Source organism: Leuciscus leuciscus (assembly GCF_965113295.1).
Source record: "Leuciscus leuciscus genome assembly, chromosome: 10".
In the NCBI taxonomy this organism is placed as follows: Eukaryota; Metazoa; Chordata; class Actinopteri; order Cypriniformes; family Leuciscidae; genus Leuciscus; species Leuciscus leuciscus.
Window position 1 is genome coordinate 44,443,863 of NC_138734.1, and position 15,000 is coordinate 44,458,862.

The window sequence follows — 15,000 nt, forward strand, 5'->3', positions numbered from 1 at the left end:
CTCTCACACACACAATCTCACAGACACACACACACACACACACACACACACACACACACACAGACTACTAGCCAGCTAACAGGGAACGTTCTTCCAGTAACATTAATAGAACGTTCAGAGTTATCTGTTCCTGAATAACGTTCTCAGAACATCAGCACATAAACATTATGTACACATGGCTCATGGAACGTTTATTTCTGAAACGTTTTAGGTTAATGTTCGTCTGATGATTTTTAAATGTTACTTCTTGACTTAGAACATTCAAAAGAAACGTTCCAATAATGTTTACAAAATTAAATGTTCCCTTTATGTTCACATATCCAAGAAATTATTTTTTTTTTAAATATAAAAAGTACATTTTGAATGTTCAGAAATATTTTGTTTGAATTTTTTGACAACGTTTGCAAAATGTTCTTAGCACATATTTTTTCTAGCTGGGTTCACCACATCTGGGGCGCTTTAGAAGAAACTCTAGATTTTGAAGTAAACTCTGTCGCCCCCTTGAGGACTGAACTCTTACTGCCACACTTCACATTTATTTCAATAAAGAGCTTCAAAGCAGCTTCACTTTAATAAACAGGATTTTAACAGAATCAATGAGGCAAACTTAATCAAATATGAGACAAATTAAAATTCTGCTATAAAGCAGCTCTAATTGATCTGAATAAAATATTAATAAATTATACAGTACTATATAAATAATACAAAAATAATGTGTGTAACAGCTGTTTAGTGCTTTATAAACACCTGTATCAGTAGATGCACATTTCTGGTGAAGTTCATTGTTTGGTGGTGTGTTTCTGGATCCCTCGTGTGTAAATCTGATGTGTGTGTGTGTGTGTGTGTTTCAGTCACTGTCTCTCTGGTTCGGGTCTGTCTCCTCTGACTCCCTCATCCGATGCCGACGAGAACTCGCTCTCTCCCGAGGCCTGTTACGAGTGCAAGATCAACGGATATCCAAAGAAGGGCCGCAAACGCAGGGACGCCAACGCAACCGAGGAGCTTCAGGTAACCTCACTGATGATCATGTGACTGATGTTAGTCGACACACAAGACATGATCATTTCAGTGAGAACTCTGAAAGATTCGTTCATGGTGGGCGGCACAGGATGACATATTTACCCAGAAATCCAAGCATGGATGATGTCATTACAGATGAGGTGGATGTTTTGGGGAAACATCTGAATATGTTTACACTGGGTTTCTTCATTTCTGCTGCTCAAACACGCAAAACGCACAGATATGATCAAACCAGAGCACAAATCAACAAATATGCACAAAATATAGCGCTAGCAACACCAAGGTCATGGGTTCAACTCCCAGAGAAGGCATGGACTGACCTTGAATGCGATGTATGTCGCGTTTGCCAAATGCATCGATTAAAATGTCAAATTGAAATGTTTATCCTAATGACTTAACTCTCGCTATCTCTCATTCTCTCTATATATAGAGAGAGGCCAATTGATTTAAATATATCAACACTCCCAAACGTTTAAAAACAAGCAGCTCTGTTATAATTACTGCATGAATAACAGAAATATGTTTAACCCTCGTTCTGTGCTGAAGATTTTGGCTAATTTGGTGTTCCAGGCCAAAAATTACCCACTTTTTTAATTCTCTCTCTCAATATGGGGAATTAACACCAAATATCAGATGCAATCTTTTTTATCAGCTTGTTTCTTTCAGTTAGCACAGGTTTTAAGTCAAGTCAAGTATATTTGTACAGCGCTTTTCACAATACAGATTGTATCAAAGCAGCTTCACAGTATTAAATTAAAATAATACAACAAAGTTTGTTTCAAGAGGAATTTATTGATTGATAAAATTAAATTAAATATCCCCAAAATATCCCCAACTGAGCAAGCCAAAGGCAACAGTGGCAAGGAACCGAAAAACTCCATCAGGTGACCTAATGGAGAAAAAAAACCTTGGGAGAACCCAGGCTCAGTCGGGGGCCAGTTCTCCTCTGGCATTTATGAGCTAGAGGCCAGATTGTAGTTTGAACTGTAAGATTAAATGAATGCCTGGCTGAAGAGATGCGACTTTAATCTAGTTTTAAACTGGGAGAGCGAGTCTGAGCAACGAACAGTATCAGGAAGACTATTCCAGAGTTTTGGAGCCAAATGTGAAAATGCTCTCCCTCCTTTGGTGGTTCTGGATATCCTAGGTATGACCAAAAGCCTTGAATTTAGTGATCTTAAAGAGCGCGATGGATTATAGGGTTATAGAAGATCCGTTAAATAGACTGGAGCTAAGCCGTTTAGGGCTTTATAAGTCAGTAGCAATACCTTGTAATTAATACGGAACTTTATAGGTAACCAATGCAGTGATTTAGGTTTCTTTTTGTGTCTGACTGATGGTAGAGCTCATTGATCCGTGTTTGAGTGGAAAAATCCTCTGACTGGAATACAGTATGAGGGTTAAATATATCAACACTCCCAGTTTCTGTTAATTTATCTCGTGTCTGAATCACCATTCCTCTAACGGTGTGTGTGTGTGTGTGTGTTTCTCCAGAACGATCTGGACTCAGCCAGTGTGGACGTGGACGACACACTCCAGCTCCATCTGAACATCAGCACGCTGAAGAGCAAAGACCACATCATCGAGTTCGTCCCGGCGCTGTCGACGCTCACCGATCACGTGCGCTACGCCATCGAGTACGGCAACGACGACAGCCTGTTCCTGATGAACCAGAAGCACGGCGTCAGCTACTTGCACATATCCAAGAAGAAGCCTCTCCAGCCGGGTGTGTATTCTCTGCAGATCCGCAGCGTGGGCCAGGCCGGTGGACTCGAGCCGGGGGACTCGGACTACCTCAGCGGGCAGCTGGGACACGCTCTGCTCATGCGCGTTCAGATCGTCCTGCACTGATCCAGCAAACACACAGACTGCCGCCCGCAGCTACGGCCAAAGACCAGCACCTTCCTCTCCACTAGCGCTGCGCGATCAATCGCAATGAAACCGCACGCGATTTGGCAAAGGCTGCGATTATTTTATGCACGACTGATCGGTAGTAAACGCTGCTCCATCTGAACACCAGAGGGCGTCTCACACACACACACACACACGCCCCAAATATGCCCCGCAGAAGTACAATAACACATCACTCCAGGAAACCCCTATGAGCTTCACACTCTCTCTATCTGAACAAACAGAAGACTGAAACGCTTTGATTAAACATGAGTAATAAACACACGACTGCCTTATTCTGTGTCAGAAGCTCATCATCTCACAGAAGGAGGAGCTCAGCTGTCCTTATGAAGTGAGTTTGGAGGAAAAGCGTGTTATTAATGTTGTCTTTTGTTGGACAAGAGGTTCATAAATGCTTCTCATGTCTGGAAAGATGTTTGACACGTGTTGCTTTTTCAAATGCTCGTTATAAGCGACTCGAACTCAGAGTGAGCAGCGTTTACTGAGCCGTACGTCACTGACAAGCTGCGCATTACAAATAATCGCTTTAAGTGCGATTACATGGAAATTGCGATTAATCGTGCAGCCCTTTCTCCATCATACGCTCGCATCCCAATATAGACGCTGTGGAGGAACGGACGCGAGCAGCACGCGTGCCGAAGAGCCTCGCTCGCTCTCTCTCTCTCTCTCGCCGCTCAATCTGTCGCATCTTACTGCTGCTGCACTGCACAAAACACTCTTAAGGGGATAGTTCACCCAAAAATGAGAGTTAGCCCATAATTTACTCGCCCTCAAGCCATCCTAGTGTATATGACATTCTTCTTTCAGACGAATACAGTCAGAGTTATTTAAAAAAATGTCCTGGCTCTTCCAAGCTTTAAAATGGCAGTGATCGGCTGTATATTTTTTGAAGTTCAAAAAAGTGCCTCTATCCATCATAAAAGTGCATCTATCCATCATTAAAGTGCATCTATCCATCATTAAAGTGCATCTATCCATCATAAAAGTGCAGCTGTCAATCATAAAAGTGCATCTATCTATGATAAAAGTGCATCTATCCATCATAAAAGTGCAGCTGTCAATCATAAAAGTGCATCTATCCATCATAAAAGTGCAGCTGTCAATCATAAAAGTGCATCTATCTATGATAAAAGTGCCTCTATCCATCATAAAAGTGCAGCTGTCAATCATAAAAGTGCATCTATCTATGATAAAAGTGCCTCCATCCATCATAAAATTTCATCTGTCCATCATAAAAGTGCCTCTATCCATCATAAAAGTGCCTCTATCCATCAAAAAGTGCATCTATCCATCATAAAAGTGCATCTGTCCATCATAAAGTGCTCCACACTGCTCTGACGGGTTAATAATGGTCTTCTGAAGTGAAGCGATGCGTTTATGTAAGAAAAATATCCATATTTAAAACTTTATTGACTAAAATAACTAGTTTCCGTCAGACGGCCATGACATTTTTTCTTCAAACTCTAATTGTGTTCGTCATAAAGAAGAATGTCATATACACTAGGATGGGTTCAGGGAGAGTAAATCATGGGCTAACTCTCATCTTTGGGTGAGCTATCCCTTAAATCAGTGTTTTTGGCTTGTTTTCTAGTACAGAAATCTAAACGTTCTTAAATCAAGAGACTGGAAAAGCAAAATGACCTGAGATGGTCTTGGCTTCTGAACTGGTTGCTTAAAGCGTGTGTTTGAGACTGTCTTTGGTTCACTGCAGTTTTAAGGAGGAAATACTCAGCAATGGTGTCGACTTATGAACTTACACATGGTTTGTCTGAAAGCATATTAAACACACCACATAGACACATAAACTACATTAAAAGCTGGATCTTCATCACAGGGGGACTTTTAAGATATTTTTGTTTGTTTTAAGCACAAACGCGCTTAACTTTGATCAATCTTTTCAGTGAACAAGACCTAATATCTTCAGTCATTCCGCTTCTCCAGTAAATGTATCTTGATTTAAGGACATTTAGATATTTATATCTGTGCTGGACGACGAGGCCGAAGCCCTGAGGAAGAGCGTCGTGTTTGGCAGTGCATCACGTGAGCGCATCGATTCATGCACTGTAATAATCATCTAAAGGCGGCTGACCGACGCTTCTGTTCTCTCCTGCAACTATACTACATGTAATTTAAGTGTGTCTATACTGTAACCGTGTCACTTTGTTACTCGCGATGTAAACTAGAGGACCCCTGGAACGGAGGGGTTTGTAATGGTGCTTCTTATAATGACCAACTACTTGTAAACTGTGTTTCTGTGACTCGATGCACTGAGGTCTCGCGGCCACACACACTTCCACACACACGCCGTCGGGCCTCGGCCTGGAGAACCACGCCGTTCTGTCTTCACACTCGTGAGGGGTTTAGTTGTACATTCACAATAAAAACATATTTTTGGTTGTACGGGTCGACTCGACCGCTTGCCTTGATTTCAGAACAGCAGAATCACTCGTTCTGTGTCGGTTCCTCTTTAGAAAATCATGATTCACTCAAGAGTCACATGACCATTGTATTGTAAACCAGTTGTATTGGTAATACTGTGGCAATCATTTACCCAGTAAAGCCTGACATATGAAGTAATAGTCAGATAAATCAAATTTTTTTAGACTATATAAGTTTGCATATGTGTTTGAATATCATATTTGATGCATCAGGCTTTTATACGGCTCATATAGAGAGAATATGAAGGAAAAATCAGCTCAAACTGAGTGAAAATATGCAATATTTATATGGACAAAAAGTGATGAAATTCTGATGCTTGTGATGTAAATCAATGGATACTTGCATAAAATGCATATAAATATCAATATCTGCCAATAATGTCTTAATAAGATGATATTTAGTTTTATGATCAAAGCTCTGTAGTTTTAAAACATATGCAATACAATGATGATTGACAGATGAACAATTAAACCTTCCTCAAAAGCCTGATGATCATATTTGGTATTTTCTAATAAATAATGTCTGGATAATCAAATAAAACTCAGTTCAGCTGAAATATTACCAACAATATCAAAGTTATTCTTATGTTTACTTGATAAAATCAGTGCATATTTAAAGACAGGTGACGCTCGAGCTGAAGGACGTCTGTACAGTTACACTCCTTTACGGGAGTAAACCATCAGAGTAAACCATCAGAGTAAACCATCAGAGATAGAGTAAACCATCAGAGATAGAGTAAACCATCAGAGTAAACCATCAGAGATAGAGTAAACCATCAGAGATAGAGTAAACCATCAGAGTAAACCATCAGTCAGGTCGAGTGCGACGGGAACGTTTTGATCATTTAGATTAGAAATCTGTGTATAGTAGGTTTTATAGGGTTAATGTATTTTTGGGTACGATTAATTTACTTGAATATGTTCATTCAGCTCAAAGGTGAATATCAGAACTACAGTATTAATGTTTTAGCATGAGCGGTTTCTGATCTCAACAAGAATCACACAAAATATGTGTTTTATATGATGACATTCACTATCAATGTAAGGATTTGAAAGACTAAAACCCAGCCGTGTTTAAGATAATGTGCAAAATTAAAGTAGCAATGCAAATAATAGATATTCAAATATCAGTAACACTTTACAATAAAGTCATTAGTCAATCCATTAACGAACAATGAGCCATTATTAACCGATGTTAGTGTAAGTTCACAGTGCCATTGACTACTCACTCACGCATTGTTCATGTTTACTAATTGAGTTTAAAGGAACACGCAGACTTTTAGTGACTTTACCTTATTCCCCGTATCCCCCAGAGTTAGATCCATACACACCCTTCTCAGCTCTGTGCGTGCCGTAACCCAGCGCTAGCCTAGCTTAGCACAAAGACTGGAGGTAAATGGCTCCAGCTAGCATACTGTGACAATATAACGCCAACATTTTCCTATTTACAAGATGGCTGTGTCTCATGTGACCTTGTTATTTGTACACACTGTGACTATACAAATCACAACATGTAAATAGAAAAATGTTGGCATTATTTTGTCACTTATTGGGAGCAGTATGCTAGCTGGAGCCGCTTACATTTATTCATTTAGCTGAAGCTTTTATCCAAAGCGACTTACAATTGCTATATATGTCAGAGGTCGCACGCCTCTGGAGCAACTAGGGGTTAAGTGTCTTGCTCAGGGACACATTGGTGTCTCACAGTGGATTCGAACCCGGGTCTCTCACACCAAAGGCATGTGTCTTATCCACTGCGCCACTACCACCCCGTGGATTTACCTCCAGTGTTTGTGCTAAGCTAGGCTAGCGGTGGGTGCGTCAGACAGTGTTACGGAACGCAGAGATGAGAAGGGTGTGTGTGGACTTATCTAACTCTGGGGGATACGGGGAATAAGATAAAGTCCCAAAAAGTCGGCGTGTTCCTTTAACAAATGAAGCCTTACTGCAAATGTTACCATAAAAAAATAATAATAATAAAGAAAAATCAAGTGTAACAAATTAAATCAATGAAAAGTAAAGCCACTCCTGTAGAAACACACAATGGTGACGCCAGTAAAACATTCCAGTGGAACATTAACAGCAAATTCATTCATTTTAATGAATACAGTAATGTAGAAAACCTTCTGGGTAACTGACAGCAAAGTGGACATATTGTCAACATGACTATGAAATGTCATTACATGGAACACTTTAAGTAGCATTTCTATTGTTGAGAGTTTCAGTTGGTGCCGGTGGAGCCGAAGCCGCTTGCTCCTCTCACAGTCTCATCCAGGGTCTGAAACGAGGAAAACATGATGAGACAGCTGATCTGTAGATGCTGGAATCACAGATGGTTTATGAGGTTCACCTGTAACTCCTGCAGCTCCGGGTAACAGATCCTCTCGCAGATCAGCTGAGCGATGCGCTCGCCTTTCTTCACTGCAGGAGGAAACATGTCAGATCAGCTGTAGAGGATGGTTACGTCATTCCTGTGAGGTTCTCTCACCTTCAAACGGCTGTTTGCTGAAGTTAAAGAGCACAACTCCCAGATTCCCCCTGTAGTCCTCGTCCACCACACCAGCTGTAGAGACACCATACACATCAGATCATTCATAATCACTCACTCTGATGTCATCAGTGACACGAGCGCGAGACGTACCGCCCACATCGATGAAGTGCTTCACCGCGAGACCCGAGCGAGGAGCTGCAACACAAAACACTGTGTTAGTCGAAGCGCTCGTGAACACGGACACATGTGGGCGGGGCTTGATGTGTCCGCTTGGGTGGTTTTGTTTTTATATATATAAAATAATAAAAAGTAGTCAAATAAGGAGGTCAAAATTATGATAAGTTAAATTTTAATGTTTTTAATCTCATGATCAATTTCAACTTTTTAATCTCATAATTATGATTTATTAGAAATTATGAGATAAAAAGTTTGGCATGTCAGTTATGAGGAAAAAGTTGAAATTGAGAAAGTCATAAGTCAAAATTAGCAAATACTTGAATGACATACTAATTAATCACAATTATGACTCAAAGTCGAAATGAGATGTTGAAATTGTGACATACTAAATCCAAATTGTGATAATTTCAACGTTTTCACTAATAATTATGAATATACACCACAATTTTGACTTTAATCTCACAATTGTCATAATTATGACTTATTGGAAATTATGAAATAAAAAGTTTGGCATGTCATAAATGAGGAAAAAGTTTAAATTAAAATAGTCGAAGTCAATTTGCAAAAACTCGAATGACATACTAAGTCATGATTATGAGATTAAAATTCAGTGTCATAATTTTGTTTTTTTAATGTCGTAATTGTGCATTAATGCATACTAAATCAAAATCTTATGACAATGTATAATTATGAGGAAAAAGTCGAAATGAGATGTTGAAATTGTGACATACTAAATCAAGATTGTGATAATTGCAACTTTTTCCCTAATAATTATGACTATACACCATAAATTCGACAAAAATTATACATCAATTTTGATTTAGCATGTAATAGTTTTTACTTCATGATTTCGACCCTTTTCCCCCTCATTATTATGATTTAGCATGTCATAATTATGACTTTATTATCATTAGTTATTTTCATTATTAAAATTTACCAAATCATGATTGTTTTCTTGTGGAAATGACTGGATTCTGACACGTGACTCGCTCACCTACTCTCCCGTAATATCCGTGAGGAACCGCGATCTGGATATCAGTCTTGACCAGAGCTTTGTCCATCGGCCCGATGCTGTAGTCATATGCACTGAAACACACACACACACACACACACACACACACCACCACCACATGCATTACACCAGCAGGAACCACTGGAAATCCAAGTGCTTTCTGCAGGTCGAAAGATTATAATCCACATCATTCCTCTAAAATCAGTGCATGTTGTAAGCGCGTGCACGGCGCTGAGGATCACCTGTACAGGTCGAATCCCGCGGCTCGGCTCGATCCCCGGCTCGGTGTCGTGGCGTTTTCTGTCAGTTTGGCGAATTTGAGGACCTTTTGTTCTTCGTGCCCGTTCATTACATCACTCTTGGACCTCTTCTGCGGCGACACCGCTTCTGTAACTTCAGAGCAGGGCATTTTACTGACGAGTGCAGCTGGACCTCGTGGCTAAAGTGAGACTGAGTGTATGCTGTGGTTCTGAGCGCGCCAGAATCAGGGTTGCCAGATGCTTGCAAGGTTTTCCAGCCCAAAACCTCGTCAAAAACCGCGAGAATGCACAAAAACCCCGCCAAAAATTGTTTCGACTTGTTAACAAGCTTTAAAATTACCCCTTTCGACTTAGCCTATCCGATTTCAGAAACAATATTCAATCAAATGAACGCAAAAGTAGGCTACACTGACCTCAGTCAGACTATTCTACTATTAAACTATAAGCTTATGTTACGGAAAATAATGCCATCAACTTAGGCTATCAATGAGTGTTTATTGTCAATAAAAGTCACTTGGAACAAAAGCATTCGGTAACATAAAAAATATTGAGTGGATATATGGACATACAAAATAACCCACTTTAACATTTCAATTATTTCAAATAGCAACATGAAACATGCATATTCATTAGGGCTTGGAGAAAAAAAAATCGATTCACCCTAGGTATCGGGATTTTTTTTAACGATTTTTATTATTATTAACATTTCAATTATTTCAAATAGCAACATGAAACATGCATAGTCATTAAGGCTTCGAGAAAAAAAATCGATTCACCTAGGTATCGGGATTTTTTTAACGATTTTAAAATCGATTTTTATTATTATTAACATTTCAATTATTTCAAATAGCAACATGAAACATGCATAGTCATTAAGGCTTCGAGAAAAAAAATCGATTCACCTAGGTATCGGGATTTTTTTTAAACGATTTTAAATTCGATTTTATTTTTTATTACAGATATTAATTCAAATTAAATTGCTTTATTTTTTCCCTTGCTTGTAGATGAGGTTGACAGAAGTTAGGCACTTTCGTTTCAACAGAGGATGAAGTGTGTTGTTATAGAGCAGCATGATTCATCTTTAAAAGACTGATCTCGATTCAAACACCCACGCGATCTTCCATTTCGTCTGTCGATTAAACCTTTGACAAAATCATACATATGTATGAGTTTAGGGCCGGGGGAACGTCAGCCAGAACTGTGTGTGTGAGAGAGTGAGTGAGGCTGCTGCCTGCTGAACAGAGGGTCGCAGGAAGAAGGATCTGAAGTGCCGGTGTTTCGGCAACAAAAACCCGCCGAACTGATCCGAAAACCGCCCAATCTGGCAACCCGCACAATATTTGAACGACCCCACCGCGGGAAACGTTCTGATTGATGGGTACTGCATGACGTACGGCGTCATAACGTCTCAGCAGAATATCTAGCATGTTATGTAAATCAGTTGTCACTATTAAATTATATAGCAAAATGTCTCTACTACAATTTACTACATTCACCACCCTCCCTTTGTCAATGTCCCTAGATCACATTTCAGTAGTTGTGAATCACATTTCTATTCTTTTAGAGAGTTAACTGTGATTCAGTAATAGCCACTGCTGAAATGAAGTCCAGCGGCTGCAGTCAGAGATTAACGGTCTATATTTCGCTTTAGTTTCTATAAAGCTGCTGACCTCTGAACACAAGCCAGTGTAAACCGCGAACAGCAGCGACAGAAACACACCGAACCATCATCTTCAACCGCCATTAGGGTTTGTGTTGCATTCTGGGACTTGTAGTTTGTTTCCATCGTGGTTTCTGTGGAGTTGGCTGTAACGGTCAAACGGTTTGAACTCACCTTCCATCGCGAGTCTCGAGCGCGGTTCAGTTGATCCGGAGTCACGTGTATGTGAAGCGGTTCATCCTGAGGGAGAAACTCGACGCGACGGCGTCCTGTCAGCGTCAAATACTCAGGTGAAGTTAATTACTTATGATAATAACCCTGATCTGAACTTTATGGAAACATGCTTTGGTAATTCATAATGACATAAAAAAGTCGAAATTTGTCGCATGACATACAAAATCATAATTATGAGATTAAAACATCGAATTTATGAGTTTATCAAAATTTCGACTTCTCATCTCATAATTATGACTATGAAGTAATCATAAATTATTGAATCAGGCATATCACACAAATAGTACAGTAACTTAAGGGGGAACCTGTCACGTTTCCGCCACAAAAACATGCTTTGGTAATTCATAATGACATAAAAAGTCGAAATTTGTCGAATGACAGTCATAATATGAGATTAAAACGTCGAACTTATGAATTTCGACTTTTCATCAGCTATGAAGTCATTAAAATGATTTAATCAGGCATATCACACAAACAGTAACTTAAGGCGGAAACCTATCAATATAATTGAGGCATTCACATGGATTTTCCAGAACTTTATTTACTGTGAGAAAACATTTATGTAATTGAATTTGAATATATAACATGAAATAATTCCACACAATCTTTCCCAGTACCACATAAATATAAATAGGATTAACAAGATAATATCATAATGGGCCGTCAGTGAACATATTTACAAAAACATGATAACTTTCATTGATCATTCTGAATAATTTGACACTAAAGTGCTTTTATACTGTTGACACAGACCTTTAACCACGCATGTCCAGTAGGGGCAGGATAGGGCAGTGCTTTATAATATGCAACAATGTTTAAATCAGAAGTGTGCAGTTTATATCACATGCTAAATACTTTTTATTTAGCACTTTTAATGTGACTTTTATATAAAAATGTCTGATGAAATAATACGTCAAAAGAAATGATACACATACAATATGCATACTGCAGAAATAGCATGAGTAGTTGGGTAGTATGCTGTGTGTGTGTGTGTGTGTGTGTGTGTGTGTGTGTGTGTGTGTGTGTGTGTGTGTGTGTGTGTGTGTGTGTGTGTGTGTTATTGTTCATGAGTAGTAGGTCAACACACTCTGGTGGTTTCCACGGATCAGGAGAGTCGGCGGGAGATTCTTCGTGAGCGAGTCCAGCCAGGCCATGTACAGGTAATCTGAGACCGAGCCTTTACGGGCGATGGGCATGCTCCTGAAACACACACACACACACTGATCAGCGTACTGACACACACACACACACACACATGATACTGATGAGGATGTGACTTACACCACCACGAGTTTAGCTGCTCTCGAACTCTCCTGAAGAAGCTCGTTCAGACGCACCTGTCGGATCGTCTGTAGACCACAAAACACACATGCTTATTCAACACAGCCCAGGTGACAAACACATAATATTAAATGTTTAAAAAATGTACTTGAGTATGTTATTTAGCACAATACAAATATACTATAATGCATGTTTAATACATTTAACAGCACATCTTCTGGGGACCTCAAGGGGGCGCTATTTATTTAAAAATATGCAAATAAATGAATAAACCAAAATATTTATTAATTTATAATTAATCGAATACTTATTTATTTAGGGGTCCGTGGCAGAATCATGCATTCATTTGTTTGTTCATGTGGTTTTAGTAATTTGGGATGTGTTATACGTGCTTTACACGTTTAAACTGCTGTGTCTTTCTTACTCCTCTTCTTCTGAAACTCCTCTTTGTGCAAGAGTCATGCGTAATATGATGTTTTATGTCCCGTTTTATGTCTAAACATTCTTAACTCAAGATAGGTTTACTGGAGAAGCGAAATGACTGAAGATATTAAGTCTTGTTTACTGAAAAAGTGTCTAAATTTAGTGAGTTTGTGCTTAAAACCAGAACGAATATCTGCCAATGGAGTCAGAAACTCACTAAATTTCGATACATTTTTCAGTAAACAGGACCTAATATCTCCAGTCATCTTGATATAAGAATGTTTAGATATTTGTGCTGGAAAACAAGACAGAAAACACTGAGGAAGAACATCTTTTATTTGTATGTTAGTGTGCAGAAAAGGTCCATATCTGTCTGTTTATCTTCTTGCCGATTCATGCGAGCAACTCGAACACGTTGCAAAATCTCTCATCGTTACTGTGTGTGTGTGTGTGTGTGTGTGTGTGTGTGTGTGTGTGTGTGTGTGTCCACCTTCTCCTCGAAGGCGTCGAGCTCGTGGTCCGTGATCTTCCAGGGATGCTCCTTCCTCAGAGCTTCGGCCTGGGTCGTGTCCTTCGAGCCCTCATGCAGACGGAACGGCTCGATCATGTCCTGGAAGAGCTTCCAGCTGAACACACACACACCAGCGGTGAGCGAACGCAGACCAAACCAGGGTTTTAATTCACTGCGTGTGTTTTGCGTGCGTACCTCTCTACGCTGGGCCTGACGTTGAGGTCGGAGATCACCTGGATGTCGTAGCATTTGATCCTGAACTTCTTCATAAGCAGCTGCATTCTGGACCACAGTTACAGTGGAAACACACGTTTTTTTAACATTTTTAAGTACAATCAACTTGGATGTTTAAGTAATTTCGACTTAAATTACATTGAACTGACTTTAAAAAACGAGTTGAATCTTGTATAACTTGTACAAAAAGTTTAAAATTAAATTTATATGTATTTTATGTAATATTTACTAAATTAAAAATAAATTATTTGAAAAGGAATTATATTAACAAAAAATTTAAATTGAATTTTTTTTTTTTGGTAAAATAAACAGACTTATATTTTAGATGGCAAATTCTTGATTCTGTAATCTTACTCCAAAAAAAAAAAAAACGACACATTGGGCAAACAGTGAAACTTATCGGCCAATGCCGATGTATAAAAATGTTAAATATCGGTCAAGGCCGAAATATCGGTCGACCACTAATATTTACTACATTAGAAATAATTAATTTGAAAATGAAAATATAAAATAAACGTAGACTTCAGACAGTGAACTAATGAAGATAAAGAATGGATGGCGTTGTCAACGCTTTCAAAATAAAAGTCCCACACAATTTCAAAACAAAAGTTGACATATTGGCCAAACAGAGAAAATTATCAGACGATGCTATAATTAAAAAATGGCAAATATCGGCCGATACATCGGTCGACCACTAATATTTACTAAATGAGAAATAATTAATTTGCAAATGAAAATATTAAAAACACGTAGACTTCGGACAGTGAATTAATGAAGATAAAGAATGTATGGCGTTCTCTACACTTTCAAAATAAAAGTCCCACACAATTTCAAAATAAAAGTCGACATGTTGGCCAAACATAGGAACTTATCAGCCGATGCGATAATTAAAAAATGCCAAATATCGTTCGAGCACTAGCTGACATACTCGTCTTTGTCCTGCTGGATGCGTTCGGGCTGCCCGGCGATGAAGATTCTGAGTTTGCAGTCTTTCCATTTCTTCCGTGTGGTCAGAATGTGAGGCAGGAGCAGCGTGAGACCTGCACACGAACAACACACACCGTCACATGTTAACCCTCGCAGAACAGAAGAGCATGCCAGGGTCTCTGCTCACCTCCGTCATCAAACAGCCACCACACGTCGATCGTCCCTTTGCCCTGTTTCTTCTTGAACTGACTGCTGGCGTCCACCAGACGCTGGTTCATCTTTGCCAGATCTGATGTGCGAGGAACATCCAGAGAAACTGAAGAGAAGGAGGAGACACACAGCTTTATTTCTATAGTGTCATCGTAACATACAGGAAAATAACAGAATCAATGATGCAACCTCATCAAATATGAAACAAATT

The 15,000-nt window shown here is 39.3% G+C and overlaps 3 protein-coding genes across 5 annotated transcripts in view; 1 reads left to right on the forward strand and 2 right to left on the reverse strand.

Annotated features, from left to right (window-relative positions):
- fbn1 (fibrillin 1) overlaps positions 1-5,331 on the forward strand; it is a 115,610-nt gene extending 110,279 nt beyond the window's left edge. The window contains 2 exon segments of the mRNA XM_082182321.1: positions 852-1,008; positions 2,515-5,331. Of these exon segments, the coding sequence (XP_082038447.1) occupies positions 852-1,008; positions 2,515-2,871 (514 nt within the window). The 3' untranslated portion in view covers positions 2,872-5,331.
- Positions 5,332-7,445: 2,114 nt separating this feature from the next.
- On the reverse strand, positions 7,446-11,100 carry dut (deoxyuridine triphosphatase). 2 transcript variants are annotated; one of them, XM_082182405.1, is made up of 7 exons: positions 10,980-11,100; positions 9,292-9,442; positions 9,032-9,123; positions 8,011-8,055; positions 7,858-7,932; positions 7,720-7,790; positions 7,446-7,647 (listed from the first exon to the last, which is right to left on the reverse strand). In XM_082182405.1, exons 1-7 carry the CDS (start codon positions 11,038-11,040, stop codon positions 7,591-7,593), a joined length of 552 nt encoding a protein of 183 aa, XP_082038531.1. In that variant the 5' UTR covers positions 11,041-11,100; the 3' UTR covers positions 7,446-7,590. The 2 variants fall into 2 exon arrangements, with proteins under 2 accessions (XP_082038531.1, XP_082038532.1); XM_082182406.1 differs by lacking the exon at positions 10,980-11,100 and having other exon boundaries at positions 9,292-9,546.
- Positions 11,101-11,724: 624 nt separating this feature from the next.
- Positions 11,725-15,000, reverse strand: part of slc12a1 (solute carrier family 12 member 1) — a 27,018-nt gene continuing 23,742 nt past the window's right edge. The window contains exons 21-27 of one of the 2 annotated variants that reach the window (XM_082182334.1): positions 14,767-14,895; positions 14,581-14,692; positions 13,614-13,700; positions 13,398-13,533; positions 12,485-12,552; positions 12,223-12,403; positions 11,725-12,182 (exon numbers count right to left, since the gene is read on the reverse strand). In XM_082182334.1, coding sequence (XP_082038460.1) covers positions 12,268-12,403; positions 12,485-12,552; positions 13,398-13,533; positions 13,614-13,700; positions 14,581-14,692; positions 14,767-14,895 — 668 coding nt within the window. In that variant the 3' untranslated portion in view covers positions 11,725-12,182; positions 12,223-12,267. Of the gene's footprint in view, positions 12,404-12,484; positions 12,553-13,397; positions 13,534-13,613; positions 13,701-14,580; positions 14,693-14,766; positions 14,896-15,000 lie in introns of both variants that reach the window. The other variant, XM_082182333.1, reaches the window with a different exon arrangement.